Source organism: Natrix helvetica, assembly GCF_964273705.1.
Source record: "Natrix helvetica genome assembly, chromosome: 7".
In the NCBI taxonomy this organism is placed as follows: Eukaryota; Metazoa; Chordata; class Lepidosauria; order Squamata; family Natricidae; genus Natrix; species Natrix helvetica.
The window spans coordinates 26,409,298-26,436,934 of record NC_138558.1 but is presented as its reverse complement, the minus strand read 5'-3'; the positions used below and the strand labels follow the sequence as shown (position 1 = coordinate 26,436,934).

The 27,637-nt window shown below is 37.4% G+C and overlaps 1 protein-coding gene across 22 annotated transcripts in view; it reads right to left on the bottom strand.

Annotated features, from left to right (window-relative positions):
• ANK2 (ankyrin 2) overlaps nucleotides 1-27,637 on the bottom strand; it is a gene marked incomplete at its 5' end in the record, with an annotated part of 311,705 nt that overhangs the window by 84,439 nt on the left and 199,629 nt on the right. For 18 of the 22 annotated variants that reach the window (XM_081960494.1, XM_081960477.1, XM_081960492.1 and 15 more), the window contains 5 exons: nucleotides 7,696-7,794; nucleotides 14,054-14,152; nucleotides 15,146-15,169; nucleotides 15,842-16,027; nucleotides 19,713-19,811. In XM_081960494.1, the coding sequence (XP_081816620.1) occupies nucleotides 7,696-7,794; nucleotides 14,054-14,152; nucleotides 15,146-15,169; nucleotides 15,842-16,027; nucleotides 19,713-19,811 (507 nt within the window). The remainder of the gene's footprint in view (nucleotides 1-7,695; nucleotides 7,795-14,053; nucleotides 14,153-15,145; nucleotides 15,170-15,841; nucleotides 16,028-19,712; nucleotides 19,812-27,637) is intronic. The other 4 variants (XM_081960489.1, XM_081960491.1, XM_081960478.1 and 1 more) reach the window with 1 other exon arrangement.

Below are 27,637 nucleotides of genomic sequence, written 5' to 3'. Positions count from 1 at the left end.
AAGGCTTTTCTAGCATGAAATGTGCTAATTATCAAAAGGCAAGCCCAGTAAAATTTTTACTGATTCTGGATAACCAAGAACAAGTGATGGAAAACAGAAAAACAATAAAGTCTTTAAATTAACCAACCACTACACTGTTAAATAAATGGGGGGGAAACCCGTGCAAATTGTACTTCATGTTATCTTTGTGGACACTGCAAACAAAATGATGATCTACAGGGGAAACTCAAAAAATTAGAATAGTGCAAAAGTTCATTTACTTCAGTAATGCAACTTAAAAGGTGAAACTAATATATGAGATAGACACATTACGTGCAAAGCAAGATAGTTCAAGCCGTGATTTGTCATAATTGTGATGATTATGACTTACAGCTCATGAAAACCCCAAATCCACAATCTCAGAAAATTAGAATATTGTGAAAAGGTACAATATTCTAGGCTCAAAGTGTCCCACTCTAATCAGCTAATTAAGCCATAACACCTGCAAAGGGTTCCTGAGCCTTTAAATGGTTCCTCAGTCTGGTTCAGTAAGAATCACAATCATGGGAAAGACTGCTGACCTGACAGTTGTGCAGAAAACCATCACTGATACCCTCCATAAGGAGGGAAAGCCTCAAAAAGTAATTGCAAAAGTTGGATGTTCCCAAAGTGCTGTATCAAAGTACATTAATAGAATGTTATGTGGAAGAAAAAGATGCACAAACAGCAGGGATGACCGCAGCCTGGAGAGTATTGTCAGGAAAAGGCCATTCAAAAGTGTTGAGGACTTTCACAAGGACTGGAATGAGGCTGAAGTCAGTGCATCAAGAGCCACCACACACAGACAGATCCTGGATATGGGCTTCAAATGTCGTATTCCTCTTGTCAAGCCGCTCCTGAACAACAAACAATGTCAGAAGTGTCTTACCTGGGCTAAAGAAAAACAGACCTGGTCTGTTGCTCAATGGTCCAAAGTCCTCTTTTCTGATGAGAGCAAGTTTTGCATCTCATTTGGAAACCAAGGACCCAGAGTATGGAGGAAAAATGGAGAGGCACACACTGCAAGATGCTTGAAGTCCAGTGTGAAGTTTCCACAATCTGTGTTGATTTGAGGGAGCCATGTCATCTGCTGGTGTTGGTCCACTGTGCTTCACTAAGTCCAGGGTCAACGCAGCCGTCTACCAGGAGATTTTGGAGCACTTCATGCTTCCTTCCGCAGACAAGCTTTATGGGGATGCTGACTTCATTTTCCAGCAGGACTTGGCACCTGCCCATTCTGCCAAAAGCACCAAAACCTCGTTCAATGACCGTGGGATTACTGTGCTTGATTGGCCAGCAAACTCGCCTGACCTGAACCCCATAGAGAATCTATGGGGCATTGCCAAGAGAAAGATGAGAGACATGAAACCGAATAATGCAGAAGAGCTGAAGGCCGCTATTGAAGCATCCTGGTCTTCCATAACACCTCAGCAGTGCCAGAGGTTGATAGCTTCTATGCACGCCGCATTGAGGCAGTAATTGCGGCAAAAGGGGCCCAAACCAAGTACTGAGTACATATGCATGCTTATACTTTTCAGAGGTCCGATATTGTTCTATGTACAATCCTTGTTTTATTGATTGCATGTAATATTCTAATTTTCTGAGATTGTGGATTTGGGGTTTTCATGAGCTGTAAGCCATAATCATCACAATTATGACAAATCACGGCTTGAACTATCTTGCTTTGCATGTAATGAGGAGTCTTATCTCATATATTAGTTTCACTTTTTAAGTTGCACTACTGAAATAAATGAACTTTTGCACGATATTCTAATTTTTCGAGTTTTACCTGTATGTAGGTCAACATTCAACCAGTTCAGCAGATTGAGCTCTCTAGGTTATAATTTATTTACTCTTTTAAGAGCCAAATGCAAACACGCCCATACATACATAAATATATGCATGCCTGTATGTATATGTACACAATGTATGTATGCATGCATGTATGTATATGTGTATGTACATAAAACTGAAACTATCATTTAAACAATATATAATACTTTGTTTCTTTTTCCTTTTTTCTGTTGTACTTTTTATCACCTTTTTAAATCACTTCCTTTTTTCCTTTTATAATATACTGTAAGTATTTTTATCATGATTATCTCTGTGTTTTGTTCCTTTTTTATTTTCCTGTTATTTAAAAGAAACAAATAAATAAATAAGACCTGAAAGCTATAACTGTAACTAACTTAAAATCTATTAATATTAATGTCACTTTATTACCAATAGCTGTGTATAATGTTTTATATGTACAGTACTTAAGTGGATGATACTCTTAAATGTTGCTAAAATTTCACACCACAGAAATAAAGCAAGTCATAATATTTGAAACTGCTAGGTTGGCTGTTTAGAAACGGTATCAGTTTCTAGATCCCAGAAATGCACTGAAGCCTTGGATGACATGATAATAGCTTGATAAATCCACTTTTAGCATCAATGGCTAGGCAGCGCTCCTCATGGAAGGCCACACAGTTGTACAGAGAATTTTCTATTTCTAAATGGGCCTCAACTGTTCCATATTACCTCTGCCCAAATGCTACATAAATAAACTGTGTTTTTTTTAATAACACTGTTCAAAGAATGACTAAAATACAAGAACACTCCCCAGGAAAATTTAGCTAGCGTACTTTTCTGTTCTTTTGTTTGTGTCCCTAATGCTGAAGGAAGAAGTTAAAAGGAAAACCACAGTGGCTGTAAGCCTCTTCAGTATATTCAGTTGCATTCTCATTCATTCTCTAACCAGCTGGAAGTCTGAAGGGGAACATGCATGTATTTGTCTGAATGGAGGTACAGTCCCCCCCATATGTTCCAGAGCCCTACTTTACTATAGTCCTAAACTATACAAATGGATCTGTTTACATTCAAGCCATAGGCAGCAAATGTTTTTTTCAACCCCTAACAAAATTCACGGAAGACGGAGAATGTCCCTTTAATCAGATCTCAGCCTAGAAAAAGTTGAATGCTTTGCTCTGATACATTCACCAGACAAAAACTCCAAAAGCCCAGGAGAAATCAATAGACACCATTATCACCATAGGATAACTGATAATATTCATACAAAGGGCAATCTAGAAAACCTTCTACCAAAAACAGAGCACCTGGGGTCATCTCTTAATCCAGGAGTGTCAAACTCGATTTCATTGAGGACCGCATCAGGATTTTGTTTGATCTCAGGGAGCTGGGTGGGCATGTACAGGGTGGGCATGCCCAGCCCAGCTTTACCTCACTTGTGTCGGGGGTACCTGTAGCAGTTTGAGAGCTCTGCCAGTGAAAATGGGCTCCTAATTTCCATTTTCGGCTGGGACGGCCTCCTGCAACCCTCTGCCAGCGAAAATGGAGCTCAGGGGGACGGCCCACATGAGCTCCGTTTTTGCTAGCAGATGCACCACAGACCAGTGCTTCGTTGTTTCCAGGGTGGCCCTGCAGGCCAGATATAAGCACCCCATGGCCCTGATCTGCCCGTGGGCCTTGAGTTTGACAGCCCTGTCTTAATCCATGGACAATCTGGAATTGTGTTCTGCAACCAAGTGAAACCCAGTGTCAACATCTTAGCTTCTCAACTAAACAGAAGTAGTCTCTGCTAGGAGCCCAGACAATTTGATGGCCTAGCCTCTATTATGTCTCCAACCAGTAAGCAAAGGCTACACCGTATTGTAATAAATCCCATTAAGGAAGATAAACTTTGCGTGCAACAGACAAAACTTTTAACATGGTTAGTAATTATCAAATGTTTATCAGAAAATAGATTTTTATACTAAGAAGCAGAAAAGATAAACAAAAGCGAAAAAACCATTACTTGTATGCCTATTTTTGTATATATAGACACTTTTTTTTCCCACTGTGCTCCTTGACTTTTATTAGTAGAGCTTGGAGATCCTTGTGTTTTCAGATAACAGTGTAGTATCATCAGCATAGTGTGGGTTACTGGCACTTCTTCAAAACCACACTCATCTTCTAGTACAGCTTCCCCTTATATGTTCCTCATATAGGTCAAAAAAATAAAGGGAAAATAAACAATCTTGCCTTATTCCTTTGCCAATCTGGAACCAGTCTGTTTCACCATTTTCGATCTATATCGTGGCTTCCTGACCTGACTTGTGTATATAGGTTTGAATGAGGACATTGAGATTTCCACTGTTCTAATCCCATTTCAGAACTTAACATGATTGACACAATCAAAGGCTTCTCCATAGTCAATGAAGAAGCATATACTGACTTATTTTTGGTATTCTTCAGCTTTCTCAATTATTCAGCATGCATCAACAATAACGTCATGTGTTTCTTAGCCCTTTTAAACATCACCTTCCATGTAGGGTTTGCTGTTCAATATTTTACACATTCTGTTAAGTCTCCTTTCTTTGTTACTGATACACAGATTGACCTCTTCCAACCTACTAGCCATCATTCTCCAGATTTGCTGCCACAGTTTGATTAGAACCCTTATTCTTCTATTGCTTGTCATATTTGTATAGCTATTTTGTCAATTCATGTAGCCCTGTAACTTGGTAATTATCAGAATAGTGATATAACTTCAACTTTGGTACCAAAGATCATGGTCTCAAAATGTCTACTTTGATGAAAAATGTTTGTGCTGAACAGTGTTAATGAAGCTTTATCTCGCAGCTGACTTAGATAAATATAAGTGCTTTACTACAGCATTCTAACCTTTCTGGCTTGGTGGACTGGCAGGGCGGGGGCTAGGATGGATGGTTCTGTGTCAGCATCTGCCACTTACACAAATGGAACTTTGTGGGTAAGTGCCACTATTCATGCAAGTGGATATGTGTGTATGCATGAATGCTTGCACAGCCCGGTTCTGAATGGGCCACAGCCCCGTAGTGGGACCCCTGGTTCATCAGGACTGATTTAACAGGCAACCTAGCAGTGCAAGCTTCACTTTTCTATGCTGGTCTCACCTTGCATAGAAGCTTGAAAGCACGTCAATTTCTCTCTACCTCTAAAATTGTAAAATAGAATCTTAAAAACATGCCAATTTTTCTTTATTACAATGGGACCTCGGGTCACGAATGGCTCAGACCATGACCAAATCAAGTGCTGACCAAAAAATCCACTAAATGTTTCACTCAGGTCACGGACACATCCTTGGGTGCCAAATAAACACAGTTGTGGCTATTTTCTCTGCCGCAGCGATTTCCCCTTCCATGCTTTTTTTTTGCGCACGCATGCGCAGTCAGTCTTGCCTCTGGTCACAAGCAAATCGGGTGCCAACAAAGTCCTGGAACGGATTACGGTCAGCACCCAAGGTCCCACTGTATATCTTAAACAAACAAAAAAATCAAAGGTTATTTTTTATTTCTTGCTCACCTTTTCCTTTTCCCCTGACTGAATCATCTTTTCTCCTCCTTTAATCATTCATGTTCCTTTTCCCCTCCTGAGCCAAGTCCCTATTCATTCACAATTTATTAGGTTTTACCTTAATGACAGAATATTGATATTGTCTTGTTTTTATGGTTTGGTTTTAGCAACCTGGTATCTTCCTGTCATAGAATAAAAATAATTTCTTGTTTTCTAAGTTTTGGCTGTTGGGGTGGGGGAGGTTGCATAGTGACATGGCAAAATTGATTGTCCCCCACACATACTTTTTGGGCACTGCTGACTTGATTAAGTTACACTGGATTTCAGGGGCTCATAGCAACAATGATTAAAACAGATATGAGACTCTTTCTTTCTTCCTTTCTCCTGTAGTTACTAATACAATCCATTTCAGCAATATGTGTTCTATTTTTCTACTCGACAATCATATCTTTAGCTGTAAGGCTTTTATATTATAAATTATGCAAATCATCATTATTCATTTACATATGACCATGATAGCGTAGACAAAGCAAGGAACAAAAATGATACAAGCTGAATCAAAGTTGGACACAAGGATATTGCACAGCCACATGACGCCGACAAATGAAACCAAAAGTCTGGAATCTCCCACACTGAAAATGTCTTGGAAAATAGGCAAATTATATACAAATTGGATGCCAATGCTTTCAGATGTCAATATCTCTGCTGGCAGTTCAGGACAACACTCTCATCTGATGTGGGTGATAAATTAAACAATAAAGTCATTTAAAATCTTTTTCAGAAGCGTAATCTTACAGAAATCATAGAATCTGCTATTATATTTTCATCAAGTATTGTTTCCTGTTTGGTAGAAAGAATAAAATAGACCATGGAACGTTAGATTTGTTAGAATACTTCTATCTGTAATCATATCCCAGAGTCTTGAATTAGAAAGGCCATTGATAGCTACTATATCAGCTCCCTAAATAAATCTTTCATCTTCATTATAGGAGTAGATTTTCCCTTGGTTATCTTTTCCAGTCTCTTTCAACAGCTGTTTAGCTCGGTAGCGGAAGCTAATCAGATTTTTCTGCAGAAAGCTCCTCTTGAGCTTACTATCCCTGCAACTTTATTAAGGCACCTTCACTGTCAGCTATTAGGGAAACTTTAAAGACCTGATCATTTTCTCGAGGCTTATATTCAGTGAGTTCTATTAACCTGTTCTAGAATTTAAACATAATTGAGTTTAAAGTAAACCCATAATTTTAGCAGAATTACTTTATTAAATCAAAACATTTATATAGCCACCCATCTTAAAACAATTCTGCAATCAATAAAATCATTTAAAGCCAACAACCACAAACTAAAAACAAACAGGAAAAAAAATTCAAGAGCTTGTCATCAAGCCATACATTCCTAGTGCATCCATATTCTAATCCTACCCAGCCCTCACTTTATCCCAAAGCCTGGGGAAAGAGCCAAGTTTTAAGTACTCTGGGCAAAGACAGAAGGATGAGGCCCGTTGGATGTTAGCAGGGGAAATGTTTCATAAAGCAGGGACTGAAATGGAAAAGACATACTGCCAAGGTCTCGCAAGCTGGCAATGTTTAAGGGAAAGGAACTGGAGTGTCCCTATCTAATTCATTCTGGTGGTACAGAAAGATAGCCTCAGAGAGAGTGGCAGTCCTTCAGATTGCTTGGTCCCACACAATGTGGGACTTTAAAAATAGTACCTAGCACCTTGAATTGCATCCAGAAGAAAACAGGGAGCTGGTGCAGGTTTTGACGGGGTGCAATGTACCACTGCATTCACCATTGCATTCTAGACCAGTTGCAACCTCTTCAAGGGGAGTCTCATGCAGAGCACTTTGCAGTAATCCAAATGGATTGAAGTTTAATCCAAAGTTTTCCTTTATAAACTGAAAGCAAGGCTCTGTGCACTTTGAAAATTAAAGCATTAAAAAAACTCAGTAGCATCTTTTTCACACAGCAGCTTGAAAAAAAATCAGGCCATTTTAATGAAAAACAGAAAACTGGAACTTTTGTATAAGTACTGGAACACTTTTTCACAGTGGTTTTCTGATAAGAACAAATGCTACCCTTGATCTTAACCAAAAGGCCCAAATTCATTTTCAAAGTCCATGCAGCCAAAACAGAAAGAGTATGTATTTTAAAAAAAAGAGTTTTCACTCATAGAAGGAGATATGTAGTCATAGAAGGATTTCTTCCATGAATAAAATAACACGGCGTGAATTTCCTTCTGCTGACAAAGACCAAAAAAAACTTCTAAAAGAATGTGTTTCGATTATTAAAGTTCTAGCCTCTTACCAAGCAAAAATGTTAAATGCATGAGAACAGACATTCAGGGAATAAAACACTCACCCTGGTTTTGGCATCGATCTGCCCTCCACGATCCAACAAGAGCTTCACCATGTTAGTGTTCCCCCTTTTGGAAGCCACATGCAGTGGGGTGATTCCATTCTACACCATGAAAAGAACAAACAAAAGCATGATGGGGTTGGAGACGTTCAATGGGAATGGTTTTGCATTTTGACACAAAACAGTACAGAATATAAACACGGATGTATCACAAAGTACACTCAACATTTAAAAACACTTATATCTGATTCATAAAGGCTACCAATCAAAGCCTGACCCTAGGTATATAGTATGTCTATCTAAACATAACACAACATAAACGTTGTTATATTTCTGATAGAGATGTGTATTAGAAACATAACATTTATGTTGTGTCATGTTTAGCATTTCATTAGAATGAACAAATGATTAATAAAGGTAAAAAGACTTTCAAGTTGTTTGTATCATTGCTTTTCTAAGCAATGTAGCAGAAGTGATTGCCACTGCCTTCTTGGTTGGTTAGAAAAAAAGGTTGGATCCAAGCATTCTGAATGAAGGTTTATAAAAGAATGTGTTTTGATAATCAGAGTTCTAATCCCTAGACCCAGGATTTCCTTATACCTTCCCATCAAGTCCAACCAGGGCCAAACCTTTTTAGCTTCTTTGCAAGATCAATTGAGGTCATTCAACATCCTCCTCCTCCTTTATTACAGTGTACGACCAGAACAAGATAATTTAAAATAAACCAAGTGTTATCCAAAAATATAAAATAGTGTTAAAACAATTTACTGTACAGTCTACTTCTTTCTGGATAAGCCATTTGGCACACAACTTAACAATTAAGAAGGTATAGGGTTTCCTGCTAGAGCAGGAGGTTGGACTAATAGACCTCTAAGGTCCCCCTCCCCCCCCCCCCATTCTGATATTCTGTTATTTTTTAAAATAAATAAAATTTGATCAGGATAGCTGGACAACCTTTTCCATTGGAGGGAAAAAATCACTGAAGCATAGTTCCATATAGAGTCGTGATGGCGAATTATGGCATGCGTGCCAGAGGTCGCACACAGACCCCTTTCTATTGGCACGTGCGCCATCGCCCCAGGTCAGATCTCCGTGGCATTTCTTTGGTGAGCTTCTGTTTCCCTGCAAATGACGAAACAGAAGCTCTCCAAAAAAAAAAAAAGATCTTACCTCTTGCTTTCTGCTGGTTTTGGGATGCCCTGCCTCCCACCGGCGGGTCTCTGCTATGCGTATGTGCATGCCTGTGCATGCGCGCATGCATGTCCATGCATGCATATGTTTGCACCCATGCGCATTCACACACACGCATACCTTTCAGTTTTGGCATATATGCGCGTGCAGTTTGGCCACTCAGTGTCTAAAAGCTTCACCATCACTGATATAGAGTGTACAACTTTGAAAAACATAATCAAGGGTTTGTTAGATGTTTAAGTGTTACAGATTTTCCTTTATTTCCACCATCCATGATTGCAGAAGGGAGCGCATTCAAACGTACCCTGGAGAAATGGATGTAGGATAACAAGTAAATAATGTGCAGGTTGTTAATGATGCCACCTGCTAGTATTTCACCTATTTTTAATTCCTTTGAGAGACATCTCTGTCCAGTTACCTCCCCATCCCCTCAGATCCAGTAGGATGGTTTATCCCATCCCCAAGGAGGTGACCCAGAAGAAAAACATTTTCTCTTATTATGTGAAGCCCAAACCCTGTTTGGAAAGCCCTTACAACATTATTTTGTCATCAAGGCTGAGATTCCAAGAAACATGGAGTCCACTGAATGATATTGCTTGTAAGTTTGGAATGCATTCTCCTATGGTTTTTATTTTAGGATAGTTTTAACTGTTTTAATTGTATTTTAATTGTTGTTTTAATTGTTTTGGGTTTTGTTGTTGTTGTTGTTGCTGTTATTTTAATTGTGTGTACCTCTCACAGCCACAAGCATTAGAAGGGGAGCTACATAAACTTAATAATAAAATAATGATAATTTTTGAGAACTAGAAAGGGATGATGATAATTCAATTCAATTTTCAATTTATTAGCGCTTATAGACCGCCCCCTCTCCCGAAAGGGACTCGGGGCGGTGTACAGTCCATGTCAAAGAACAAAATTAAAACAATTAAAATTACTAAATGGATAATATATATATACAAATATAAAATCAATTCAATTACATTCAATTGTATCATTTAAGTGTATTCTAATTAGATGTGCAAAGAAATAATAGCATTTAGCATTAAGGCTTAGATAACCTAGATTAAAGGTAATAAAAGCAATGATATATGTCCACATGTTTCTACTGATTCATGGAAATAAACTCATAATTATTACATGTGCTTTTAAATATTTGCTTTTAAATATACATTTGGGTATTGCAGTGCACTCCAATTTAACATTTTGAAAGATCAAAACATCAAAAGTTTTGCTGCAGACATACACAGACAATATGAAAGACAAAATGACCTTCATAGCTATATTTATATTCTATCAAATACCTAAAGAAATAAACACAGTAGCGCAACAATGAAGCCAATTATCATAACAAATTATTTGCATTAAAATGTCTTAAAGAGGCCTGAAGATTTTGCTTCATTTCTTATTCATGAATAGTAGGTAAGGCTTTGGCATGAAAAGGAAGGAAGGATAGAAGGAAAAAATATTAAAAAGCACTTTAAATGTATGAGGAAAACCAATCCTACTAAGATGTAGAAATTAAGTAGGGAAAAAACATTAGAGCTGAGCCCATCCAACTATCCAGACAGTTAATAATAGCTGCTCTGTGAGGGAGTTATAAGTAGTGTCTAAATATGACAAATAAATAAAATTGTTAGATGGTGAGTTATAAGATGTTCAAAATTAACAGCACAATCCTGTGTATACTGTATCTGCTCCAAAATTAATCCTACTGAATCAAATAAAATGTACGTGTAAGAACAATTAGGATGGTGGTAACTTCCAGCTGAAAAGTTGTATTGTTGTTCTTGTTTTTTAAAAAGTAAGGTTTTATTTGCACGATTTCAAGAATTAGATAGAAAAGAGCACACATTTGTTACTTTATATAAATACTTATTCAGCTTGTTCAAAATATTTCTAAATTTATTTGATGGCATTATTCTTTAAAGGCCAATATCTATATTTTTTTTAAAAAAACAATGCAAACCGGTTTATCAAGAATAGTTAAAACATAAAAGCCTTGGTCATCACAGAAATATAATTCAATAATTTCTAAGACCTGCTGTAATAAGAAAGTGTTTATTCTTGCGGAAATAAGAGTTACTTTGGTGTCCTAATGAGGTGAATTTGATCAACATGAAATGATTCATAGAGATAAATGAAGGATTCAATTGTTTTCCTCAAAATATAGCATTCTAGATAAAGATAATTTAGATAATTTAGTGGATTTAGATATTGTGCTGATATAAAACAAACCAATCACTGTATACTTTAGAGTGAGAACAAAATAAATTATGAAGTGACAGTAACATGACCCTAGAGAAGTAACATGATCCATATGAAGATAGCTAGTTCAGAATGCAGCCGCGCGGGTTATTATGGGGAGTACTAGGTACTCCCATGTAACACCTTTCCTGCGTGAGCTGCACTGGCTACCTGTGGCTTTTCGGGTGCGTTTCAAGGTGTTGATTGTCATCTTCAAAGTGCTCCATGGCTCGGGACCTAGTTATCTGCGGGATCGCATTCTACCCCATACATCCCTGCGACCAATCCGCTCTCACAGAGAGGGCCTCCTCCGGGTTCCTTCCGCTAAACAGTGCGGGCGGGCGGTGCCTAGGAGTAGGGCCTTCTCTGTGATGGGCCCAACCCTCTGGAACGACCTCCCCCCCGATATTAGAACCACCTCTGATCTCCGCTCCTTCCGCAAGAAACTCAAGACCCACCTGTTTCGAGTAGCTGGTCTGGCCTAATTATAATCGTAATTGTATTTACAAAGGGAACATCTATCACTATCTTTCCTGGATGGCTTTTTAAATTTTATATTGGGGTTTTAAACGGGTTTTAAAATTGTTTTTAATTATTTAAATTGGTTTTGGGGTTTTATATACAGACAGTATGTGTGTGTTGTTTTGTTCAATGTCTTATCTTATGTTTTTGTTGTTTTGATTTTGAACGGTCTGTACACCGCCCCGAGTCCCTACGGGGAGAGGGGGCGGTTTATAAATTAAATAAACCTTAAACCTTAAACCTTAAGATCTATGTGGGAAAATGGGTTAATAAAGCAAACTTTCCAATTTATTATCCTGAGATAATTGTTATAGCCATGATGATATGTGGGAAAGACCTTGGAAGACTGGGAGACCGCTAGATTCTATCAACGTAGCTTTACAATAAAGTAGAATTAATTTGTCTGGTTGTGATTCAATGATAAACTCTCAACTCTGAAAGTGCAATCATTCCATCCCCACCTGCTTTAGAGGCAGAGATACTATGGTAGGTGCCTTCTAAGCCTCCTGTCCAACTCATCATCCAGTTGTGGGCAATACTGACTCTTATCTGACAATTTCCTTGGAAAGTCATGTCCTTCCCAGATCTTTCCCTACATATTGTCCTAGTTGTGCTTCAACGTATCTGTAAGAATTTTAAAGGAAGCTTTCAAAATAGAAAGCCTGCTTCCATCTTCATCAATAAGTGATATGGGTGGAATAAGCAATACCTTGATTATTGAGAGAAAGCAGCAGGTGCGTTAAAATCTGTCGAGGTAAGCATATTCTAGATTAATAAAGCTTTTGGTTTTGCTACCATACATTTTTTTCTTGAATGCCAAGTTCATAGCAATTCTTAACTTAAATAGAGATTACCGTATTTTTCAGAGTATAAGACACACCAGAGTATAAGACGCACCCAGGTTTTGAAGAGGCATTTTTTTTAAAGTAGGTAGGTAGATAGAGGGGTAGAGAGGGAGATAAAGAGAGAGAAATACAATAGGTAGGTAGGAAGAGAGAGAGTAGTTAGGTAGGTAGGTAGATAAAGGGAGAGAGAGAGAAATACAGTAGGTACGTAGGTAGAGAGAGTGTGTAGATAGGTAGGTAGGTAGATGGATAGAGAAAGAGAAATAGAGAGAAATTCAGTAGATAGGTAGGGAGAGAGAGAGAGTAGGTAGGTTGGTAGGTAGAGGGATAGAGAGAGAACAATAGAGAGAGAGAAATACAGTAGATAGGTTGGGGGAGGGAGAAACAGTAGGTAGGTATGTAGGTAGACAGAGGGGAAGAGAGGGAGAGAGAGAGAGAGAGAGAGAGAGAAATACAGTAAGTAGGTAGGGGGAGAGAGAGAGAGAGAGAGAGAGAGAGAGAGAGAGAGAGAGAGAGAGAGAGAGAGAAGGTAGGTAAGTAGATGTTTCCAGGTGTATTTATCCATGTGCTGGAGAAAGAAATAGCTGACAACCTATAGCACCTAAAACTTTGTTTCTGCTGGGACAGCATTTTATCAATGTAATTCTCATCAACCACTCTAAACAGCTTTCAGAAAGGTGGGAAAAAGTTTTTGCACTCTGCAAACCTCCCCAAAACAGCCCGTATTTTTTTTAAAAAGGCATGAATAGCCTCGGGGAGGGGGGGCTTGCAAAGTCCTCCGAGGGAGGGCAAAAATGAGCAAAAAACTGCCCTTGAAGGGGCGGGTCTTCAGGAGGCAAAAAATGCTGTATTCGGTGTATAAGACACACCCAGATTTTTAGCCACTTTTTAGAGGAAAAAATATAATATTAATACAGGTAATCTTCGACTTACAGCCGTTTGTTTAGTGACTGTTCAAAGTGACAATGGCACTGAAAAGAGTGACTTATGACCATTTTTACAACGACTATTGCAGCATCCCCATGGTCATGTGATCAAAATTCGGACATTTGGCAACTGACTCATATTTATGATGGTTGCAGTGTCCTGAGGGGTCATGTGATGACCTTTTGACAAGCACAGTCAATGAGGAAGTCAGATTCACTTAACAACTTTGTTGCTAACTTAACTGCAGTAATTCATTTAACCCTCATTTAACAATTGTCTCGCTTAGCAGCATAAATGTTGGGCTCAATTGTGATCATAAATTGAGAATTACCCGTGTTAGATATATTTTTTGTTCATTTATAGTGGTATCCTATAAAAATATAATGAATGCATTACAGTCAACTGATTTCCAACTATGAAACATGATATTATTTCTAAGGGAAAGAGGAATGAAGAATCATTGCCTTTAAATAAACACAACTGTGAATAGATTTACTGCTTCCTTTCCTTCCTTATTTCCTTTCCTCTCCTATTTCCTTCCTTGTTTTCTTCTTTCCTTTTCAATATACTTAATGAAAATGTCCTTGAAAATTCACGGTTATTTCTATGTGCAGAAGATGAGAACGCATTACCCTTGCTGTGAAGTCTACAACAGCTCCTCGGTTGAGTAGAAGTGTCGCTACATTAACATTTCCATAATGTGCCGCTATGTGCAAAGGTGTGAAGCCACTCTGCAAAAATAAAACAGTCCTAATTAGAAAATCCAGTTCTTTTTTTCACACAATAGTTACTAAAATTTGAACACTATAAGCCAGAATTACTCTCCTACTTCTGGACTATTCTAATTGTACAAGAATTAAATATTATGGTTTCTTATTTGCTCATTTCATTATTTCTTCATTTTTCTAAGTTCAGATGCAAAACTCATTTCCTCTGTTTTCGGAGAAAAAATATTTTTTTTAATACTTCTTATTGAGTACTGTATCAAATTCTGCCATGCTACTTGTTGACTCTCCATATAATTTAGAAAATGAGGGACATTGCTAACAAAATATGGATCCAAGAGTTGATAAACTATAGATGTCCATGCTTAGTTAGCCATCTTCTATGGCAAATTTCCATGGTTGTCTACAGAAAGCAGTTCTGTGAAAGTAAGAGGTAGCTTCTGTTAAGTGCTTTCAATATCCAATTGTGGACATTTTTATCATTTTTTCTTCAAGAAAATAGAATCTGAGCTCTGCTGAGCTGGGAATACTTTTAAATTGGAACAGAGTTCCACTGATTTCAGTATATTAAATTGCCCAGCTCTTGAAAACATAATAAATTATGAAGAGGGGAAAGAATTTAAAAAATTTAAAAATGCCATTTGCAAGCAATAAACAATCCAAACCAATTGTCCAGATGAATATTTTGGAATGGATTTACACTGCTACAGAAATAAATTCATGTTACAGGCAATTGTTCTGTATTTAATAATTCCTCTGCAGGCCCATTATTTTAGTTCCCTATTCCACTATGAAAAACAAATACAAAAATCTTGAGCATCTCAAAGCCAAAAAACAAAACAAAATAAAAAAGATGAGACAGAATATATTTCTGCTAAGAGTACATAAAAATGAAATGTGATACACTCTGAACTGAATGGAATGGTGGTGGCGGGGGATGAAATGATTTTCAAAAAAGAGCTGGCAAGAATAGATTAACAAAACTGTTGGTTTTGGTACCTCAGTTGTTCTATTCACCATCATCTGTTGAAGCATGTTTTGGAGAAAAGAGGAAAGATATTACAGATTGGCAGAATGACAGAAAGCTCACTTGTTCACTAAAATGAATTACAATCTTGTTACTGGGGGAAAACTCCTGATACAAGTGATTAATTTCTAATGTCATTGTATGGTATCTCACATTTCCATAGATTACACAGCCCAAAACCTACTTAACAACAACAACAACAACACTGTTTAACAGTTGTTTTCCCCCTAGTAAATAATCAAATTTTATATTTCAGAATCTAAAGCACAGTATGAATTGGATTATATTTTCAAAGATAAAAAGTACTGAAAAGCTAGCAGGAAATCAACACATGCAACACAAGAAAAACAAATCTGAAGAATGAATTGTGCCTTTAAGTCCAACATCTTCTTGCAACTGTAAGCAAAAAGGGAGGGGATGCTGGATCTGATATATTAGTAGCTTTTATAATGCTGTATGCTTACTATCCACATTAAGACAATTTATAAATATGCTGTAAACCATAAATTAATAAATATATGAATAATACAAAAAACAGCAAATGGTCGCCCTTCCAATCTCAGTGGAAAAAAGCATTATTTTATCCTGCTCATTTGGGGGAGGAGGGGAATCCTTGTAAACATCCTATTTTTGATACTATCCTGGAAAAAAGAGGTAAATTTTTGTACCTTAGACTGAACATCAGCATTATGATCATTCTGGAGAAGAAGCGCTGCTGATTTGGTGTCATCTTTTCTGGCAGCAATATGCAGGGCCGGCAGTCGCACTTTCCCCTTGGTGTCATTCTCCAAAAGAACAGCCACGGCCTGATTGTGTCCTTGCTGCAATGCAACTGCTAGTGGAGTGAACCCATCCTGTTAGAATGGAAAGAAAAGAGATGCTGCGTTAAACTAGTTTGGTGCTATGTAGGCACGACTACAGGAACCAGGAGTATCCCTCAGGTGACCCTGAGGACACAGATAAACCTCCAAGTGCTTCAATGGCCCTCTAAAACAGTGTTTCTCAACCTTGGCGAGTCCTGTGGACTTCAACTCCCAGAATTCCCCAGCCAACTGGCTGGGGGATTCTGGGAGTTGAAGTCCACAGGACTCAAAGTTGCCAAGGTTGAGAAACACTGCTCTAAAAGGACACAAATGACCAGCTCTCTGCAAGGAATATAAATCCTTCCATTCCCTATTATCCTGTCAGAGCTGAAGAAGCTTCTTGGATGAGAAGTGAAATGTCTTCAAAGAAAAAGCATGAAAGTCCAGTTGCCTCTTGAAAAATCACCTTTGGGAAAACCATGACCTGGATGACTGAGAATCTCTACAGACTTTTATCTAGGCATGGCTTTGGAGAAAAGTCTCAAGTTCCATTTAGTGGAATAGGCTTGCTTTTGGCTACCACACACCAAAGTTGACTTACCACTGAGGTAATATTACAATTTTAAACACAGTGTTCCTTATGAGACCATTCACTGCAAGCTTAGAAAAAAGTCGCCTAAAAGTAAACAAAAGACAAAATTCAATCCTTTTTGGTATAAAGAGCCCTTACACAAATCATACCATTTTTCAATAGGGCAATATTTTTTATTATATTCAGGGTGAGATATTCATTTGTAGAATCCCACATCAAACACGTTGTTGATTGCCATCATATCTAATATGAAACTGCATCCTCAGTGATTGACTTTGTTCTGACCTAGGCTTCCTGAGACAGTAAAAAGCACACGCTTAGTCTCAAAACCCTCTTTTTATTTCAGTGGCTGTGAATTATGTTCATTCATAGCCCGTAATGAGTCACAAATAGTTTGTAAAGAGTCCGACAGAAGTCTGGCAAAGTCTTTCGGGATAAGGCTGATAAGCACCCACCTTTATCTCCCTTGAAAAGCTGCCAAAGACCTAACTGGCAATTAGCTTTGCAAGGCCACATGGAGCACAGAGTCAAAAAGGAGCGTCAGAATTTAAACTGAACAGAACGAACAAAGTTGCTTTCTGCAAAGGCTCATGTCCCTTTATTCCTTCTTTATGTCTTATGGTAAGGGCCAATCATCTCCAAGCCTTACTCCCAAGTCGTCCTTTTGTCTTAACTGTTCTTGCTTTCAGGCAGCTCTGCGCATACCCGCATTGAGAACAGGCTCCCCCTCTTCTTCTGCCTTGCTGAAGTCTGACTTTGGAGGCTTTGGAGGTAGCACATAACTCCCAGATGGCCCTGGCCCCTCTCTGCCTCCACTGCAGAGCCCTTGTCCAAGCCTTCCCCAGACTGCAGGGCTGGACCATGTTCCTCCCCAACCTCCTTACTGTCCAACACTGCTGCCAGCTCCGCAGTCTGCTGGCAGACCACAACAGACTTGTCCAGATAGTAAACCTAACTGGAAAATAAAGTATGAGGCCTAGCGACATTTCTTGTGGTGGTATATCAGGTATTGAAAATGTTTAGCCGGCCTTTCTATTTATCATTTAGGTGGAATAAATATATTGGATCGTTGTAATTAAGAATATCATTTTAAATGTACAGAATGCAGATTTGTTGTATTTCTTAACCTTGAAATACTGAAATTTCAGGAATGTTTCCTAGAAGGACATATAATAGAATATAAGCAGAGAATATAAGAAAGCATGGACATGTTGAATTAGGCAACATAATACTGACTAAGGTTGGAATTCATGTGACACATAAAAGGAGACAGTATGAAAATGCTGAAGCCAAAATGCCTTGTGGAGTTCTTTAAAAGGATAAAGAAGAGTGCAGATGGTTTATCATCTTCAGATGTGTTTCTTTCCTCTGGAAACTGGGAACAGAATATTAAAACAGGCCTGCCTTTAACTTGCCTTTTTTGATATACACACACATCCCAGCAAGTGCCACTATGTGCAAAGCCTTCCTTCTACTCACATTTTAAAATGAATTACAATCTAACAAAAAGGAAGTGTTACAACACCCAAAAGCTAATAATGGGATTGCTGGTTTGGGCCACAACTTTGGTTGGTATGGCCCAGCAAGCACCAGTATGTGTAAATCTTCCCTTATGCTGCCATTCAAAACAAACTGCAATATGGCAAAAGAGGTTTTAGGACAACAGAAGCTAATGATGATCTGTTGGTTTGGGTTTATATACTTTCTTCTGTTTAAAGAAGACAGGAAGTGAAATGGTTTCACTCCAAATCTAGAAATACTCAGCAGTGCCTGTTAATAAAGTAGGTGGTTTTAGAACTAACACAGAAAAAGTGTTATCAATCTCATCCTGTTCCATGTATGCACTTAAAATAGAATAACACAACTGCTACTCATTCCTAGCATAATATGAGCGCACTATCAATTTCATATCCTCCCAAGAAATAAATTAATGTATGTGGGGAGATAACCATGCAACATGTTATCATCATCATCGCCATCATCAAACAGAGAAATGTAGGCACCAAGATCATCTAGTGATTCATTCATTTGCACTGTTGTTTCTGTCCAGTTGCTTAGTAACCACACAATGCTCCATATCCAGCAAAACTGCAATGGGAACATGGCTTCTGTCCATCCCAGCAACAAAAAGCTGCAATGTAACATGACCTCAATCCGCTCCAGCAGCAGAAAGGATTATTTTAAAAGCCACTGTCAAACGGAACAGTATCCGCCCAATGAAAGGATAGCAAAACAGCTGTTGACAAAGGCAAGCTTGGCTCCTCTATTAAATACCATACTATCTTGGATACCCTGCAGTGGGATCACTGCATACCAAGAAAGGTGACAAATTAAGAAACCAATAAGGGATTGTATCATATTACACAAATGCTAAAGGTAGAAGGTTGCTTTGTAAATAAATTTATTCATGAATGAGCACCTCTGCAATGTTAAATGTTATCACTGCACTGCAGCATCAAAAAAGTTGGGAAATATTTAACCTAGTTAAATTTGGAAGGCATAATGAGAACAAGATAGTTTGCAAAGGTAGAAATATATCAGGAGTTTTAAACTAAAGTTACCATATTTATCTTTTTCCTAACCATGATTTTAATTGCTTTGGCATACATGTAGTCCTTGACCTACAACAGTTCATTTAGTGAGCTTTTGAAGTTACAAGAGGATTGAAAAATGAGACTTATGACAGTTTATGACACTTATGATGGATTGCAGCATACTCATGGTCACATGATTAAAATTCAAATGCTTGGCAACTGACTCATATTTATGACAGTTGTAGTGTCCTGGATCATGTGATCACCTTCTGTGATCTTCTGACAAGCAAAGTCAATGAGGAAGCCAGATTCACTTAATACCATTGTTACTAACTTAACAATTTCAGAGATTCATAGAACAACTTTGGCAAGAAAAAGCATAAAATGGGGCAAAACTCACTTCAAAAATGTTTTATAAATGTTGGGCTTAATTGTGGTCGTAAGTCGAGGACGAGCTATATCATTTTCTCTACTTTTTATAATGCTTACTCTGAAAGAGAACTGAAGGTTGGGTGTGGTTTGTGTTTTCAGAAAACCAGGATAATGTAGGAACCACGATTTTAAAGAAAAGGACAAGCAGAGGAGGAGGAAGAAGATCTGAATACTGTACCTCAGTAGCAGTGCTCTGATTGGCTCCATTTTCCAAAAGATATTTTACTACATCAATATGGTTCTCCTGCGCTGCCATGTAGAGGGGTGTGAAGCCATTCTAAGGGAAAATAATGTAATATACAAGCCATAAATATTAAAAACCAAAGCAACTTACACACAAAATAATGTGATTTGTGAAGCCAGCTCAAATAGAATCCAAAGGAAAAACAAAGAAAACTTTCCACTGAAGAACTCAATTCTAAGATATATCAGGTACTTTCAAAATCTTCTTTTGGCAAAACTATTTTAAAGCTTGTACCTTTTTAAACATTTAATTTATTAACGTAAATATCTTGTGAGCCCTATTAAATATGTATTAAGCATTAAACATGAGATTGTAGTGACTTGGATTGTTTCTAATTTTCTTTTAAGTTTTGTAATGTGTGTTTTTTAATGCTGTACGCCGCCCTGAGTCCTTTGGGAGAAGGGCGGCATATAAATCCAATAAAACAAACAAACAAACTTTATGGGGTTTTGTAAAGCTTAATATACCCTTCACATTCTTTATGCAGCACTTAAGTTAATTTAGCATGTACTGCAAGAATTAGGATTTTCAAATAAATAATGTAAAAGTTATAATATTTAGGAAGAAAAGAAGAAAACTATTATTTATTTCTTGTGTAATTAAAAGTAACTCGCTGTCTAACATAGAACAGTGACCTTAATCATGGCAGATTTATGGGCTGGAACAATATATATTCCATGGCACTATAATATAAGGAAAAACTGTTTTGATTATAACAGGGCTGCAAAAGAACTTTTACAACTTGATATCCTAACCAGGAGTCAAAAATGTGAACTCAGGACTTAAGGGGAGTGCAAGATTGATATTTTTATGGAATGCTTTGAAGAATAATACAATTTACCCTAAGTATCAGATTAAATTCTTATAATGCCACAGTTTACAAAATAGAGTTGTGAGCAGGCTTTTAACAGAAAAAAATAAAACATTTGTTGCTTGCATTTTATGTATATATTTGAAAATGACACTGACGCATCTCATTAATTAAAAATAGAAACTTCCTTTTGTTTAATTCATCCAAGAATAAAACCTAAAGCAATATATGCAATACACATGTAATTGGTTTTGAAAGCATCTCATTAAGTTATATAGAAGCAGTACTATGTATATTTTAATATATTTTTATTAAAATGTGAATATAGTTTTAAATTATTCACTGTGTTTAGAGCATATAACATAATAATTCAGAACAGCTTGATGGATTTTGTATTATGGTTTTTGAACACTAAGTCTTGCTATTTTTGTTTCAGGATTATTACATAGTTCTTCACTTCTGTTTTGAGGTCAGCATGCATTTCCTGGAAATGCATAACATTATGATAATAAAAATGAATCATTGAACAAATTCTGTTTGTCATGCCATTTCATTTTTAGCTACCATATGAGCTCAATTTTAAAAAAACCTCAACCAGTCATAGCATGTGTGATATGAAGTGCAACCTTAATGCACCATAAAAAGACACAGATTTACACAGACATTCATTTTAATGTATAAAATATCAATCAAAAACAAAGAAATTGTATTTGCAAACCAAACTGGACTTCAAATAGCTTCAAATATGAGAATGCAGCAAGTCTAAAATCTATTCAAAACAACCAACCAAATTCTGAGCAGCACATCTCAACTATTAAGTTCGAAGTACATAGAACCAAACCATATTATTTCTATAAATAAAATGTCTTCCATTCCCTGCAGATTTTTTTATTTAAAAGCTAATCTTTATTATAAAACATAATGAATTCTGCATAATTGTTCATATAGTATCTAACTACAAATTCTAATTTTGCATATGGAGACCATTTTAATTCAATTTAGTTTTGTGTAGAACACATATACATCTTCAACCTAAGTATTCACCATATTTGAATAAGGCCACACATCTCAGACTACCAGATCGCTTGGCCTTATATGAATTACATATCTTTTAAAAGAACTATGGAAACTGATAATATACCTACATCTAAGAACTAAAAAAACCCAAAAAATTCTCAGCATAAAATATGAGAGAATGTAATTCACTTATAATCACCATTATCTCTGAATTCTCAAATTTTACACGCACACACACACACACACACACACACACGTGTGTGTGTGTTTTCGTAGATTTTCACGGGTGTAGGTATTCTGGTCTTGTTGTATTCGGGTCTTTTCCCGTGTAAGATTGAGATTGTCTTGGCAATGTTTCAGCGAGGTCTCACTCACCATCTTCAGGCTGGTGTTTTCGGCTTCATGTTTGTGTGTGTAAAGCGTGGTCGGAGCTGCCGTCTTTCTATAAATCTTGGTGGGGGGGTGTGGAGTGCTGGCTTTGTTTCAGTAAGTGGATTGATTGGCTGTGTGGTTGTATCATGATTGGTAGATTGGTGCTGATTGGTGCTGGCTGTGTGTCCGTTGTTGTTTTGTGTTGTAACGGCCTGGGTGGTGGGTGGGGCTCATTTGTTGACTAGGGCTGGTTTCCAGATGTCTGGTAGGTGGGAGGTATCGTCACGTTTATTCATGTTGTAGGGGTGTTTCTCTATTTCGATAGCTTCCATAATTATTCTCTTGTTGAAGTGTTCAGTTTTGGAGATTAACCTGGTTCCTTCAAAATTAATTTCATTCCTGTAGCTTTAAGGTGCTGGAAAAGGGAGGAAGTGTTTTCTTTTTTCTTACTGCGTTCTTGTGTTCTGCGATGCGTGCATTTATTCTTCTATTAGTTTGTCCTATGTAAGTTGCAGGGCAGATTTTGCATGGTATTTCGTAGACTCCTTGGTTTTCTAGCTGGATTTTGTCTTTGGGGTTTCTTAAGATGTTTGCTATTTTTTGGTCAGTATTGAAGGCTGTCTTGATATTGTGTTTGTGGAGAATTTTGCTGATTTTATCTGTGGTGCCTTTGATGTAAGGGAGGAGGGTGATGCCGTTGTCCTGTTCTGTGTCTCGGTTCTTGGGGGGAGTCTCCCTTTGGATTAGGTTGGTAATTGTTTTTCTTTGGAATCCGTTGGAGATTAATGTTTGTGAGAGTGTGTAATTCAGTTTTCAGGTGGTCTTTGTCGGCTAAGCGTTTGGTTCTGGAGATGAGGGTCTTGGCTACAGAGTTGATCTGTGCAGGGTGGTGATGGGGTTGTGAGTTTAAGTAGCGGTTGGTGTGTTTTTTTCTGGTAGATGGTGTGTCCTAGAGAGCCATTGGGTTTTTTGTAGATTAGGATGTCCAGAAAGGGAAGTTAGTTGTTTGCTTCTATTTCCATAGTGAATTGTATTTTGGGGTGTAGGCTGTTGAGATGTGTGAGGAAGTTGTCCAGTTTTTCTTTCCCGTGTGGCCAAATCACGAAATATCTAAGCCAGAGTTTGTGTTTGTGTTCAGATTTATCTAAGGCGTTAGTTTCAAAATGTTCCATGTATAAATATGCAATGACAGGTAAGAGGGGTGAGCCCATGGGTGCTCCTTCAATCTCAATCTTACACGGGAAAAGACCCGAATACAACAAGAGCAGCATATATATGCTGTGTACACACACACACACATTTTTGGAAATCTTAATTGTTACCAAAAGTAATCAAAAGAAATTGCAATGATTTACTATTAAATCAGTAAGCAGTAAATTCCAAAACCAGCCTACATTTACCTGTTGATTTCTTCCTAACATTAAATTTCAGTTGCAAAGGTATAATAATGTTCTACAATGCCTGCCATTAAGTGGCTGAGACAATCATTATTTTCTGAATCAACTGTATGTGGATCAAAATTCAAAAACTGAACATCTGTTATAGTGACTACAGGCAGTGCCTAGAACATTAAGTGCTACCAATAACTGAGATGAAAAAATGGAATGATTATTTCATCTGGGGAAGATTTATTTTGCTTTTTTATGGAATTACAATTCAATTTTTCTTTAAAATGCTTTTTAAATTTAATTGAAACTTGCATTTCTTTTTCATTTTTGAGTTAAATAAACTTTAATTACTCATCTTTTTTTTACTGTACGCCAAACATATATTGAACTTGAATATATATGGCATACATATGCCATACTAAACAAAGATGAGTAATTAAAGTTTATTTAATTAGAAAATGAAAAAGAAAAGGCAAGTTTCTTGATCTTCAGTAAATTTATCATAACTTTCCCCAATGAAAGAAAGAAGAACAGAAGGATAAAATTGGTCCATATTTACTTCCAAAATCTAAAACAAAAGAAAAAAATGGACATCATCATACCATTTTTTTAAATGGTTATCAATTTGCTTCTGAGTGCCATTGAAGGTGCTGGTTATCAAATATACAGAGCCTGGGCCCTGATTACTGTCTTCCACAGTTTTCCCCTTTGCTTTGGCAAGATTAATGTGTTCAGGATCCATTGATTAAACAATGCCATCTTTGTCAACCCAGAAGCGCCACTTCTCTGTAGCAACACTTGTCCTCTGGAATGAGGTCTCCATTCAAGATACACACACACAAACACACACACACACACACACACACACTTACACTTTCAAAGGACTGAAATGTGGAGTCCTTTCTGATGCTTTCTGAGCTTGGTGTTTTCCTGCAGACATTTTGTTATCAAACTAGGCAACATTACCACTGTTAATAGTGATGTTCTTCATGTAGGCCTTTGGCAAATATGATTAATGTCCCTTTTCTTCCTTTTCCTTGTTCCTATCCAGGTTTGTTTTCTCTGCCATCTCTCTCTCTCCCTCCCTCCCTCCCTCCCTCCTTTCATTTATCTATTTTGTCAAGCATGTATAAGATAACAGATGTGAGTATAAACATGAATATGAATACAGGAAATGAATATGAATAAGTGGGGACAGTAGGACAGGGATGGTAGGCACGTTGGTGCGCTTATGCACCCCCCTTACAGACCTCTTAGGAATGGAGTAGGTCAACAGTAGACAATCCAAGGTTAAAGTTTTAGGGATTTGGGGATGAAACCACAGAGTCAGGTAGAGCATTCCAGGCGTTGACCACTCTGTTGCTGAAGTTGTATTTTCTGCAATCGAGTTTGGAGCGGTTTACCTTAAGTTTGTATCTATTGTGTACTCGTGTATTGTTGCGGTTAAAGCTGAAGTGGTCACTGACAAGGTAAGATAATTTTGTGTACTATGCTCAGTTCAGTTATTTTTGTGTGTGTGCTGTTTTGTGTATTGTTTTGTGTGTTGTTTTTGTGGGAGGGATTTGTTTGTATTGGTTCTTATTTATAAAGGTTTTTAAACTATTTGTAAACCACCCATGATCACTGGGAGTCAAGTGGCATGCAAATTTAACAAACTATTATTGATGTACATTTGTCTTAATATTAATGTAGTACCACACGTATGGTGATCCAGCAAAGCAGACATTTAGATTTTTTTTAAAAAAAATAGGATCTGGAAAAAAAGTAGACACATCTACTAGTAGATGTGTCTACCCCATCTAATAAACCACTTTCTATTCTTCCATTTCTCCATGATACTATGCCATGGAATTTATTCATAATATTTACATATATTAATGTTGTGCAGGCATGCAATTGATATATGCAAGTATGTTGCCATTAATATACTGTTGCAAAAAATAAATAAAATTGTGTTCTGGAAGATGCTGTTCTATTGTTTCTTTGTTTTCTCTTCCTTTGTCATTCAGTTCCTTTGCATAATATGAATCTTCAGTGAGTCTTTCTATTATGTAACACTGCTGCCTGTGAAGCATCAAAAAATGTGTAGGATCCAAATCTACGCAACATGGATTTAATACATACACTCATACTTATTTACAAAGTTGAAGTCAGCTACCAATGATGTTTAGGGTAGTCCAGCTGACCACAAGCATATTAGTATCATTAAAGTATATATTTGTGTACTTTATAATATACTTTGTTTATAGATACATGTATTTGTACACAGTATACATCCCATACTAAATATACTGTCAGTTTAAGCTCAAAAGCAGATAACCCATTAAAAATAAATTATTTTTAAACCTCACAGTTACCTGAAAGTTGTCTAGACAACGTACAACTTTAAAGAACTTCTTCATAAAAATCAAGAAACAATGTAAAACAATGGAACACTAATAAGGTAAAGGTAAAGGTTCCCCTCACACATATGTGCTAATTGTTCCCAACTCTAGGGGGTGGTGCTCATCCTCGTTTCAAAGCCAAAGAGCCAGTGCTGTCCGAAGATGTCTCCATGGTCATGTGTCCCGCATGACTAAACGCTGAAGGTGCACAAAATGCTTTTACCTTCCAATCAAAGGTGGTTCCTATTTTTCTACTTGCATTTTTATGTGCTTTTGAACTGCTATGTTGCCAGAAGCTGGGACAAGTAACGGGAGCCCACACTATTACATGGCGCTAGGGATTCAAACTGCTAACCTTTCTGATCGATAAGCTCACCATCTTAGCCACTGAGCCACTGCGTCCTAATAGAACACTAATAGAATCACATTAAAATTAAAATGGGACAAAATATAATACAGCCTTAAAATTCTAATTTATATCACAGTAACAAAATTTCTAAGGTGAGAGAGCCCAGTCTTAACTACCTACTAAGCTAGTTTCAATCTATGGTAGAACATGACTAACAATAAATTAGACAACACTTCACAAATATGGAAGACACCATATTCTAGTATTCCAGCAACAAATGATTTAGGGATTTAGCAACAAAATAGCAGTTTGAAAACCATTCAAACTGGGAATTGCTTATTATAATGCCTGACCAAAATCTAGTTATCAGATTTTACGTAAGTATATCTTACCAATGTTCAACTGTTCAAAGATAGATTCTACCTAGATATTGTGGGGTTTTGTTCATTTGTTTTTGGGCCTTCAAGTCAGTGTTGACTCCTGGTGACTGCTTGGAGAACCCCTGAATTTTTGTTGGGAAAGTTTGTTTGGAGGTGCTTAGCCATCACTTCCTTCCTAGGAATGAGAATGACTGGCCCAGGGTTATGCAGTTGGCTTCATGCCCAAGGCAAAACTAGAACTTATGGTCTCTTTCTTTTATGATGCTTTAACCACTATACCAAACTGGTATTATGGGCAACATTTTGAGGGCCAAGAGCTGCCCTTAATATTGTATGAAGCATACCACCAAAGTACAACTTTGCACAATGTTCTGCAAAGTTATAGTCCCCAAGGTACTTAATTTTAACTTAATTTTAGAGCCATCACAGATAATTTTTGGCAAATTACACTGGTGGATTTGGATAGAATTCCAAGGTTGATACAAAAGAAGCCACCTACATTTATAAACCTTGGCTTCAACTTGTCCACCTTTAAATAGCTAAGCAGAATCTAGTCATAAAAATGTATGCAGTTTTTTTGTTGAAAAACTCTAATTCAGCTTTTAAAAATTAACATTCCTTGATTAACTTCCCAGCTATTCCAACATTTGAAACAGCTTATCAACTGTAAGGGAACAGGGGAAGGCTCAGCCTTTAGATTGTGATGCTCTTTAGACCACCAATCCCCACCTTTCCAGCTTGGTGGACTGGCGGGGAGGAGGCTCCATTGATTGGTGTTTCGGAGTCTGCCACTTGTACAAATGAAGCTTCGCGCGTGAGTGCCTGCCGCTCATGTAAGTGGAGCTGCACTCATGCTCGCCCACTACTTGTGTGGCCCAGTTCCGAAGAGGCTGTGGCTTGGTACAGGGCCGCAGCCCAGGAATTGGAGACACTTGCCTTAGACTATCCATACTAATATGCAGGCATGAAATCAGTGTGTACATATGTTTGTTTCTAAATGTATTGTATGCGATTTCCCAAGTATATGCCAACCATGTGGGATAACTTGAGATTGCTTTGACATGGGGAACATGATCATTGCACATTAATACTGTAAAAATACTGATGCATATAGAAATGCCTTCATATACTTTGAAGGAAATACATACTTTAAACCTT